We start from the raw sequence: 12,267 nt of genomic DNA on the forward strand, positions 1-12,267 counted from the left end.
ATTGGACTGGGTCCAGAGAATTAAATGACCACTTACAGGACGGTGTACAGTAAAGCTGTGAAGTGGGTTTTTCCGGTTCCGTTAAAAGTAAAAGGGGAAAGTTCTGTTCCCTTGTTGAAAGTATAAGTTGCCTACAAAAGCAACATTTTGTCAACAGTGCTTTTAGTCTGTTTGTTGCAGTAAAAGTCTTTAAACCTGAAACCTTCTTGTGTCATCCTTTCGTCTTTCAACTGGAAATTCAATTTTTTTCTTAAAAGTTATCAGTCTCTAAGAGGATTGTAATATCTACTCCTCTCATTCCTCATAAGAATATGAAGGGTGGAAAATAAAAAGCACCGTCACTTTTCCTCTCCCGTAATGTCACAAGTGGAGAATTGAAAATAATTTCCAGTGATTTTGAATGAATCACGTATTTGATTTTAAACTAATCTTGCCTATCAAAAACAAAAATGAGGGACTTATGTGGAGAGACAAGGTGAAGCTGGATTATCCTCCTCAGAGCAGGAAGTGTTAAGGGAAGATTTAATTGAGGCATTTAAAAATCAGCAACTTGATCACTTTAACTGATCTCCTTACGCTTATCTCAGTACATCCAAGATGGATGCATTCCTTGATATTGTACAGAATTCACACAGACTAGAGGTGCGCTGGTCTGTAATGCTAACAATTCGATCTCAAGCAAGATGACTGTCAAGGCACTACAACTCTTGGGCAAAGGAGTGGCGGGGAGAGAGAGAAAGAGCCATTTTAATATGTAACGGTCAATTCAAACTGTTGATCAGTGCCCCCTTCCCCTTTCTGGAAAATGCTCGTTCACAGTCCGTTCCCAAGCCAAACATACCAGACATCTGCCCAGCAGCAAATTCAGATGCTTACCTTTAATAACCGGTCCAGCAATTCAGAGCCACTTTTAACATTGGGATCTGGATCTGCAGCCAACTGTGGAAAACAGAGACACGTTACTCAGAGCAAATATCGTTAGGGGTATCATTTTTCCTCTGTTACAAAACTGAAAGTTTTACAAATTAAATGACTGAAGAGTGTGGATAAGACTTCACAGAAGAGAGGCTTTTGTTAGGGGGTCAGCTTTCTCCAGTAGAAAAGAGGCTAACAAAACATCTGAGTTGTCTAAATACGATTGGCAGGACAATAAGTAGAACCCATATAGGGTTGCCAACCCTCCCCGAATGGCTGGGAGTCGACTGGAATCAACATCAATCTCCCAGTGGCTATAAAAGCATGCCAGGAGATTTTAAAACAATATTTTACATTGACACCATTGAGTGAGTTGGGCCAGTTTGGTCCACAAGCATCATCACCACCTCCCCCCACCCAACCTAAAACAAGGAAGGAGAGACCCATGGCGCTGGCTAGGAAATGTAGTCTCCCTCTCTGTCCCTGCATGGAGGTCAGCAGTGAACTGGGTGGAGGACAGACTACAACTCCCAGAGGACAATGCAACCTGGGGCAGGGAGGGAGAGTGGGGCAGAGAAGCGGTGACATGACTTGTCACAAATGAAATGCCAGAAGCTAAGGTAAAGGTGAGAGTTACGGCTGTGACAGAGGGCAAGTAGCAGCTTAGACCGCTGCAGAGTAATTCTGTCATCTTAGAGTCTTTTTTGTTTGATTCTTTCATGGGATGTGGGCATCGCTGGCTAAGCATTTGTTGGCATACCTAATTGCCCCTGAGAAAGTAGTGGTGAGCCAGCTTCTTGAACCATTGCAGTCTAGGTACACCCACCGTGCTGTTAGGAGGGGAGTTCCGGGATTTTGACCCAGCAGTGAAAGAACAGCGATGTAATTCCAAGTCAGGATGGCAAGTGGCTTGGAGGGGAACTTGCAGGTGGTGGTGTTCCCATGCAACTGCTGCCCTTGTCCTTCTAGGTGGTAGAGGTCGCGAGTTTGGAACGTGCTGTTGAAGGAGACTTGGTGAGTTGCTGCAATGCATCTTGTAGATGGTACATACTGCTGCCACTGTGCATCAGTGATGGAGGGAGTGTATGTTTGTGGATGGGGTGCCAATAAAGCGGGCTGCTTTGCCCTGGACAGCGTGGAGCTTAAATGTTGTTAGAGTTGCACTCATCCAGGCAAGTGAAGAGTATTCCACCACACTCCTGACTTGTGCTTTGTAGATGGTGGACAGGGTTTGGGGAGTTACTCACTGTGGAATTCCAAAACTCTGACCTGCTCTTGTAGCCACAGTAGTTATATGGCTAGTCCAGTTCTGTTTCTGGTCCATGGCAACCCACAGGATGTTGACAGCAGGGAATTCATTGATGGCAATGCCACTGAATGTGAATGGGAGATGGTTAGACCCTCTCCTGCTGGAGATGAATATTGCCTGGCACTTGTGTGGCACAAATGTTACTTGCCACTTATCAGTCCAAGCCTGAATGTTGTCCAGGTCATGCTGCATATGGACATGGACAACTTAAGTATCTGAGGAGTCGTGAATGGTACTGAACATTGTGCAATCATCAGTGAACATCCCCGCTTCCGACCTTACAATGGAAGGAAGGTCATTGATGACGCAGCTGAAAATTCTCAGGCCTAGGACACTACCCTGAGGAACTCCTGCAGTGGTGTCCTGGGACTGAGGTGATTGACCTCCAACAACCACAACCAATGTGCTAGGTATGACCCCAACCAGTGGAGAGTTTTCCCCATTTCTCAATGGCTTCAGTTTTGCTAGGGCTCTTTGATGCCACACTCAGTCAAATACTGCCTTGATGTCAAGGACAGTCAATCTCACCTCACAGTTCAGCTCTTTTGTCGTTTTTGGACCAAGGCTGCAATAAGATCAGGAACTGAGTGGCTCTGGTGTAACCAAACTGAGTGTCAGTGAACAAGTGTTTGCTGAGTGAGTGCCGCTTAATAGTATTGTGGACGACGCTTTCCGTCACTTTACTGATGATCGAGAGTAGACTGATGGGGCAGTAACTGGCCAGGTTGGATTTGTCCTGCTTTTTGTACAGGACATACCTGGGCAATTTTCCACATTGCCAGGTAGATGCCTGTACTATAGCTGTACTGGAACAGCTTGGCTAGGGAAACAGCTAATTCTGGAGCACAAGTTTTCACTACTATTGTCAGAATGTTCTCAAGGCCCATAGTCTTTGCAATATCTAGTGCCTTCAGCAGCTTCTTGATATCACGGGGAGTGAATCGAATTGAATGAAGACTGGCATCAGTGATGCTGGGGACCTCTGGAGGAGGCCGAGATGGATCATCCACTCGGCACTTCAGGCTCAAGATGGTTGCAAATGCTTCAGCCTTGGCATAGATATGCTGGGCTCCTCCATCATTGAGGATGGGGATATTTGTGGAGCGTCCTCCTCCAGTGATTTGTTAACTGTCCACCACCATTCACAAGTGGATGTGACAGGACTGCAGAGCTTAGATTTGATCCGTTGGTTGTGGGATTGTTTAGCTCTGTCCATCGCATGCTTACACTGTTTGGCACGCAAGTAGTCCTGAGTTGTACCTTCACCAGGTTGACACCTCATTTTTAGGAATGTCTGGTGCTACTCCTGCACTCTTCATTGAACCAGGGTTGATCCCTGGCTTGATGGTATTGATAGAGTGGGGGATATGCTGGGCCATGAGGTTACAGATTGTGTTCAAGCGCAATTCTGCTGCTGCTGATGGCCCACAGTGCCTCATGGTTGCCCAGTCTTGAGTTGCTAGATAGGTTTGAAATCTATCCCATTTAGCACGGTGGTCGTGCCTCACAACACAATAGAGGGTACCCTCAATGTGTAAGACAGGGCTTGGTCTTCAAAAGGACTGTGCAGTGGCCACTCCTACCAATACTGTTACAGACAGACGCACCTCTAACAGGTAGATTGGCAAGGATGAGGGCAAGTAGGTTTTTCCCTCTTGTTTCCTTACCACCTGCCATAGACCCAGTCTAGCAGCTTTAGGACTCGGCCAGCTCAGTCAGCGGTGGTGCCACTCTTGGTGATGGACATTGAAGCCCTCCACCGAGAGTACATTCTGTGCCCTTGCAACACTCAGCGCTTTTTCCAAGTGGTGTTCAACATGGAAGAGCACTGATTCTTCAGTTGAATGGGGTGAGGAGGGTGCAGTAGGTCGCAATCAGCAGGAAGTTTCCTGGCCCATGTTTGACCTGATGCCATGAGACTTTAGGGGGTCCGGAGTCAATGTTGAGGACTCCCAAGGCAACTCCCTCCCGATTGTACACCACTGTGCTGCCACCTCTGCTGGCTCTATCCTGCCGGTGGGGCAGCACATACCCAGGGATGGTGATGATGGTGTCTGGAACATTGCTTGTAAGGTGTGGTTCCGTGAGTATGACTATGTCAGGCTGTTGCTTGGCTAGAATGTGGGACAGTTCTCCCAATTTTGGCACAAGCTCCCAGATGTTAGTAAGGTGGACTCTGCAGGGTCGACAGGGCTGGCTGACCCAGTGCCTAGATCGATTTCAGTTGGTCCATCCAGTTTCATTCCTTTTAGACTTCGTAGCGGGTTGATACAACGAAGTGGTTTGCTCAGCCATTTCAGAGGGCATTTAAGACACAACCACATTGCTGTGGGTTTAGAATCACATGTAGCCAGACCAGGTAAGGACAGCAGTTTTCCTTCCCTAAAGACAATATTGGTTTTTATGGTTTCTACCATTTCACCAATGGTTTCAAGGTCTCTATTATGAAGACTAGCTTTTAATTCCAGGTTTCTTTTATTAACTGAATTTAAATTCCACTGTTGTGGGATTTGAAGCCGTGCCCTCAGAGCATTAATCTGGGCCTCTGGATTACTAGTCTATTGACATTATCACTAGGCCCTGACAGTGTACTGACAGCAATTTCCAAGCTATAATTAATAAAAATTGTTGTCTCAAACCTTGTTAGGTAAATAACAGCGAGTTCACATTGCACGCCGTTTGTAATGTATAAATTGGTCAGCAAGTTCAGCCAAAAAAGAGCTACATTGTGAGTTGTTAATTTGCTAAATAATCCTCAGTGTGCTAAAAATTACACTGACAACCACTTTAAGATTGTCAGTCAGGCCCGCAGTGTAGCGCAATTGTGTATACTGGAAGCTACATATATTAATACACAGGGCCCTGTTCTTTGCAGGCAGAAAAAACATGTACACACATTGCGCCTGTGTTAGCATTTCAGATAAACAAATGATAGCCATTCACTGGTTCGTTCCTTAGGACAATGTCTTGAACAATCAGAGTCATGCTGCCTGGTTTAAATTTCAAACAATGCTTGGCAGTTAACTGTCAATCACCATTAACAGGTGCAATCTCCATGGCAATGCTTCTACCAGTGTCCAATTGCCAACCAATCAGCACTCTCTTCTCATACAGTATAAAGTCGTTGCTTCCCCTGTCATTGGTATTCTTGCAATTGTCCTGATGCGTGCAGGACAAAAAGCTTCGACAAAATGTCTTTTTTCAGCAATACTCGAGTTGCTAATCATTAAAATTCTCTGGGCAATTTGCTCCATTCTGCTGTTTGCCTTGCACAAACAGCACCTCACTCTCAACCTCCCTGCTAATTTTAAGAATATTCTGGATTTGCACAACAACTACTCATTAAATTTGGAGCAGAAAGCTGCAGCTCATACTTAGAGCATAAATATCCTTTTGCGACATTATAATTGCCAATGCAATCATCCTAGCAGAAGGAGAATGTAAGCTGTTGAGTCTCATTGCTGCATGCAGTAAATTGTTGCTAGAGATTTAAAAAATTTCAAATTTTAAACTTTTAAGGGTGTGAAATTCATCAGAGGCAGCAGCGGCAGTCTGGGCTGGAACAGAATGTTGAATGGTTACATGGCATTCTGATTCCAGTTCCACTGGACTGTCAGGATTTCAATTTGGAATGCCTCCACCTGTGTCAACTGCAGGTTCACAGCTGTAACTGTATCAAAAGCGGGCACGGTTCACAGCGCGGTAAAGACTTGGCAAAGGGCTTTATTATATACGGCTTGAGATCTTCTTGTTGCTGATGTTTCCAGTATCTTTCTTCCTACACCTCACACCCCCCCATTATTCAACAGCAATAAGAGGAATTGGGGCAGGATTTGTACTTATGCATCTCTGTTCGTATAGCCAACTCATAAAACCTAGAACCTACTCGCGTCACGCCATCAGCTTTCCATGATGTCACTTACACCGACATCTCCCAAAATATGTCCAGCAAGAGTTGGCAACCCTAAGCCTATAACTGATCCAAAGAGAATAATGGGAGATTAGCATTTTGTTTCTTAAATACAGTAGACTGTAGAAAATGTTCCACATGAAATAGTGGTGGAGATAGGATCCATAACAGCTTTCAAAATGGATGAGGATAAATATTTAATGAATAAAATTTTAAAGAGGATACGGGGAAAGGTTTGGTGAAATGGTGTACACAGAGTGCTCTCTATGAATGGATGGAGAACACCACCTGGCTTTCTGACTGGTCTCTGCTAACCATCTGATATTAGTCACATGGTTAGGGTGGGCCAAGGAGAATCTGAATTACAATCCTGCTCAAAGGCAGGGGGAGCTCCTCTGCTTCTGCCCAGTGCAAGTTTAACTCAAGTTAAGTGCCTGTAAACATTTGCCAAGTGAAGTTTCAGCTGATGTTTTAAATAAATTAAAAGACATGGTCCGCTCAAGGCCCAAGTGTTATTAAAAATGCAAAGCTCATTGACTTGCTCTATGGAGGTAAAATTGACATTGGGTTGGCGAAGTGGTGGGGAGGACCAAGTGAAGCTGAATGGGAAACCGAGGCTTTCACCTGCACTCCCATCAGCAAGCCTCAGAGTGGTGACAATAGGAGCAAGGAAGACAGGCAGGGAGGGAGGGCAGCAGGAGAGGTTGCTGTGCCCAAGGAATCGAATTCTCAGTGATTTAACCAGGCTACTTCAGCTTTATTCCACCACTGATCCCTCGAGTCAGTTCACTGTGCTCCCAGCTTCATAAACAAAAGAAACATAAAGCCATAATTCTTCACCAGTATGAAGGGAGGGTCGGGCAAGAGACAAGCAGGCTGCAATTAGGCTTAGCAAGGTATGTTTTGTTGTGGCCATTTTCTTCCCCACTTGTTGATGACCAGTTACCCCACTGACTCAGTATAAACTAGTCAGATACGAAGAGCAGAACAAAACCGCAAATGCGTAGTTTGTTTTTCTTTATTCATTCACAGGATGTGGGTGTTGCTGGCTAGGCCAGCATTTATTGCCCATCCCTAATTGCCCTTGAGAAGGTGGTGGTGAGGTGCCTTCTTGAACCACTGCAGTCCATGGATTTTGACCCAGCGACAGTGAAGGAATGGTGATATATTTCCAAGTCAGGTTGGTGAGTGACTCGGAGGGGAGCTTCCAAGTGGTGGTGTTCCCGTGTAGCTGCTGCCTTTGTCCTTCTAGATGGTAGTGGTAGTTGGTTTGGAAGATTTACAAATGGCACAAAAGAAACCAATCCCATTTCTTATTGTAACAAAACTTGCCCCCATATCAATAATTCAGTATAGCATTCCTGCCAACACACTCCCCTGCATGTCAGTTTTTAAGGTACCAAGACAATGATGGAATAATTATAAAATACCCAGATCCATGAGATGTGCTGGCTGTTCTGGTTTACCAATAGCCAAAAATTACCTTACTGAGACCATTGAACAGTACATTGAAGTGGGGAAGGACTGAGCCCCTGGCCACCTTCACAATGTTGTACAGTGCCTCACAGGCATAGTAACGCAATCGACTATCAGCATCGTTGAAACAGGTCAAAACTGGTTCAATGAGTTCCTTCAGATACAAACCAGAATCCTGCAAGGAAAATAAATATACAGTAAATGAAAACCAACAGGGAAGAACACGAGTACATTTTAACTGTGCATGGTTTAACACTAAATTTCTAATAATCTCTCCTGATGTCATCGACATGTAATTGTATGGGTACAAGATGTTCCCTGGAACCTCCTCAAACTGGTCTTTGTTCACGGGTCAGTGTGGACTATGACAGCAACCAAACTATCCATCAGCACTTGGGAACCTCCCACCACCCAGCCCACCCTAGTTCAGGGGTACTAAGGCCAACAGCAGCTTACCCAACTGCTACCTCGACTGAGATAAGGTAACATACAGCAGTTTCCAGGAATTGAACCTGGGACCAGATAATACAGCAGAGACCAGTAAACGGCCCTGGGATTTATGGGCCAATCAATGCTGCTTTTGTCAAATGATTCACAGGGCTGCCCAACAAACTGAACTTCATTTTAGTTTCACATTCAACTTCCCTCCATGCATAAAACAATATTACATCTTTACCCTTTTCCACTATCTCAAAAGCCACCCACTGCAACCTGTCAATACACCCTCCCTCCCTACATATCTCAGTATCACATCATCCCTTCCTCACTCCCTATATCTCCCAGGATCAAGCTCACCCTCACTCCCTACATCTCCCAGTATCAAGCCCACCCTCACTCCCTACATCTCCCATTATCAAGCCCACCCTCCTATATCTCCCATTATCACAGCCTCACTCCTAAATATCCAAGTATCACAGCCGCCCATTCCTATGTTTCTCAAGTTCACACGAGCACACCAGCTGTTTCTATATCCAGTTTTACTGAAGGGGCTATTGCTAGCAGAAGCTACAGTAATTGGATTCAATCCAGTTGGGTCTGAAAAATGAAAGATTTATAAGATCATCAGGTAGGTTATCAAAAGGGCAGCATGCTGGCACAGGAATGTTGGCCTCACTGGGGAAGAAGCAGAGAAAGGCCACTGATTCCAGCAGTGAGGGGAAGCTGATTACAAACAAAGAATCTCCTTGGCTTAACCATAAGGAGAGAGAATTCACTCATCGCCCATCAATTTCAATAAGTGCTCCCAGTACAGCTTCTACTCTAATCTCCAACTTAATTTTAACATTTGATATTTAAAAAAAAGATCATGTCATGGCATACAAAGTCTCTCCATGCACAGATGAGATTTATTTATACATTTAAATTCTAGGCAATCATCTATTGTGATATTTCAATTTTATGACAACAGATCTTTCGTAATCCAGGACTCAAATATCAGTAGCTCTGAATTGTTAAACAGCTTAAACTGCATAGCACTAAAAAGATAACAGCCTTACTTTTGATACTCCCCCACCCTTCTGCTGGGCTTCTCAGTGGCTGTCTGTAAACTGCCTGGTTGTCACACTGTCGTATTGTAACTCCATGGGAACAAGTTGACAACACCAGCTCTGAGGTATTGTGCATATGAACAGAGCTGGGTGCGCCATGGCTCAGATAAAGTTTGCAACTCAAACCCCAAGCTCCAGACAGAAGCAAAGACCAATCTGAGGGTTAACTTCTTACAATTATTTCCACCACTAACTAACCCATTTTATGGATAGGTTTATTGTGTTTTTCAGAATTGATTATTTTTTGTATGCTAGGTTATATAAATGTTCCGTTGTGTAGACTAACATTAATAACTGACAAAGTGCAGTAAATAACAATGAAATAATACGAATGATTTATTGTCAGTACAGTTTACAGGCACTTACTGGCTCATGCATGGTAGCTTTGAAGGAAAATTGTGGAATTGGATTGATTTGTTTTGTGCCATTTGCTTCTCTGTCATTGGTGTATCTTGCTCCCTTTAATTCTTTCCATTTATTCATTGAATATTTAATTGATAACTTGACAAGCAATTATTTGAATCGGTTATTGTTGATGGTCGATAGACTGATTTCAAGGCTTGGAACCCAATTGTAACCTTTTTGATGTGCCACATCTCTGACCCAGTTTCAGACATGATGCCTTTGAAAAATGTGATGTGGACACGTGCTGGACATAGGAACTTTAATTATGCCAGCCGACAGCCCACACGGAAACTCTCAGGTTTAGAATATCAGTTATGATAGCTACCTGCTGACCCACCAGTTGTTACATTTTTAACAATTAAGGTAGTTTTGAATACTCAGTTACTAACCATTCCCACTAGTGGACATTGCAGTCCCCAGTATCCAGAGGCTGCCCTTTCCTGTTCAATATCTACTTAAAAAATAACAAGGTCTAGGCATTCAACAGGGAAACTCTTCTGCCACGCAATTCTCCTAACCTCAGTAGGCAGATTGAGGAAATACTATATCAGACTGAGCTCAGACTATTAGCTCATTCAAATTAAGCAGATAAGTGAGCAGTATTCAGTGCCTTATAGCAGCTTTAAAAAATCATTATTCGCCTCAATTCTTGTGGAGGCAAGACAAATAAATAAAGTTAAGATACAGATCAGTCATGATGTAACTGAAATGGCAAAACAGGCTTGGGAGCTAAATGGTCAACTCTTGTTCCTATGCAGGATAACTAAATCCTGGAATACTGTTCAGACCTCTATGTCAGCAGAATGACTTTTCAGGCAAGTTTACCCAGAGGCATTCTGCACATTACTTTGAGGGAGGAAGATTCCATTCACAGACAAAAAAAAACTGCACGTCCTCATATTTAAATTAAACAGTTGGATGTACTTTGACAAATACACAGTTGTTACTGGACACAATAATGGGCATGAAAATAATTAACACTTTCAAAATACTAGCCATGGAGTTACCAACTTGTGCTTTATGCATAATAAATGACTTTTGCTGGAACAAAGTGTGCACTTCCGTGCTCTGTAGGGACAGCTCACAGAAACCATCATAAGCCATTTTGTCTATAACGTAACTGGAATAAAGAAATTCAAACCAATAATTTAATAGAAAACAAAATATGTTTACTATCAAACACAAAGTCCCATTCCTATAAGTAAATACAGCTTGACCTCAGAGTTTAATTGCTGTTTGCAGAGGGAATTTGAATACTGAAAGATGCTTTAAACTTTCCAGTTTCATGTGACAAATCATAGCCTGAATGGCCTATTTAAAATATTTTTAACATTTTAAAACCTTAGGACATCCCAAAGTGCTTACAGCTAGCAAAGTACTTGCGGAAGTGCAGACACTGTTGTAGTGAAACATTGCCACCATTTTACACACAACAGGCTCACGCAAACAGAAATAAAACAAGAAACTAGATAATCTGTTTTAGGTGTTGATTGAAGGACCTATGTTGCCGAGAACATCAGGGAGAACCCCCCCCACCACTTTTTTTCAAATAGTACCTTTCAATCTTTAATGCTTATCTGAGAGCACCGATGGGATCTCAGTTTAACTTTACATCCAAAAGATAAATATGAAACACAGCCAACACATCTCCCATTATGCTGGTCCATGCAAGCCAGAGGTCACACTCTGCTGGCCATGGAGGAGAAAGGCAAATGGCGGCGCGTTTATATGGGGGAAGGATGAATACCTCCAGTAAAAGAGCTTAGAAAGAAGTTTGTAAAATATCAACGGGTTATCAGACTGGAGAGGATTAATTAAGTCTGAAATAATCAGTTTAGACTTTACTTTGAACAATGAATGCATCACTTGGTGAACATGTTACTCACCTTGCCAAGAGCAATGGAGCAGGCTGCAAGACCGATGAGGCCACCTTTACGGCTGTGAGGATGCTGTGACAGTGCAAATTCCTGGGACAGGATTTGGATCACGTGTTTGATCTGCCCAATGTTATTCTGTGCTACAAACTCTCGCACCAACCTGAGACGAGGACAAAAAACTATATGAGTTAATTGCACAGAACTGCTGCCATTTTTTCCTCTGCTACCCATTCCCTCCCTTCCACAAGGCATTGGCTTTGTACTAGGGTATGGATTTACCTGATCTCCAGGTGCTCTCCAGTGCATTTGTCGAGTGACTAAACTCCATGTGAGAGTCCACTCCAGAGACTTGCGCATAGGATCTGGCACAGGGTTAATGATCACCCTCCCTCAGCCCAGCTTTGCTGACACTGTCTATGCTCGCACACAAGTGAATTTGCTGGTCTCCATGGCCTTGTTTCCCAGCGAGAGCCAGTCCAGGGAGGGAGAAAATATCAAATTAGAGGAATGCAAATTCTATTTCACAAGTATAAACAAAGCCTTCTATCACTGATCTCTCCAAGACCTTAGGAACTGTAGGGGACTTTAGGACAGCCAATGAATGAGCAGGCATTTAAATAAACAGATATCACATCACCTTCTAGATAAAGTACCAGTGTCTTTTCTCATCAAATCAAACAGCCTCGATTTAAACTGGACTTTTCAGGCTCTCATGTAAACTTAGTACTTGGGCTACACTAGAACACTGTTGCAAGTAGCTTTTTGATGAGGCTTTCTGAATCAACTGTACAGGTGATGCCATATCAGATTTTCGATCCAAGTCAGTTT

The 12,267-nt window shown here is 43.5% G+C and overlaps 1 protein-coding gene across 3 annotated transcripts in view; it reads right to left on the reverse strand.

Moving 5' to 3' along the window:
* The window catches only part of vac14 (vac14 homolog (S. cerevisiae)), a 353,410-nt gene that overhangs the window by 312,948 nt on the left and 28,195 nt on the right, over nucleotides 1–12,267 (reverse strand). For all 3 annotated transcript variants that reach the window (XM_078543974.1, XM_078543973.1, XM_078543975.1), the window contains exons 3-5: nucleotides 11,449–11,599; nucleotides 7,618–7,785; nucleotides 877–939 (exon numbers count right to left, since the gene is read on the reverse strand). In XM_078543974.1, coding sequence (XP_078400100.1) covers nucleotides 877–939; nucleotides 7,618–7,785; nucleotides 11,449–11,599 — 382 coding nt within the window. The remainder of the gene's footprint in view (nucleotides 1–876; nucleotides 940–7,617; nucleotides 7,786–11,448; nucleotides 11,600–12,267) is intronic.

Source organism: Cetorhinus maximus, chromosome 6 (genome assembly GCF_964194155.1).
Source record: "Cetorhinus maximus chromosome 6, sCetMax3.hap1.1, whole genome shotgun sequence".
Lineage (NCBI taxonomy): Eukaryota > Metazoa > Chordata > Chondrichthyes > Lamniformes > Cetorhinidae > Cetorhinus > Cetorhinus maximus.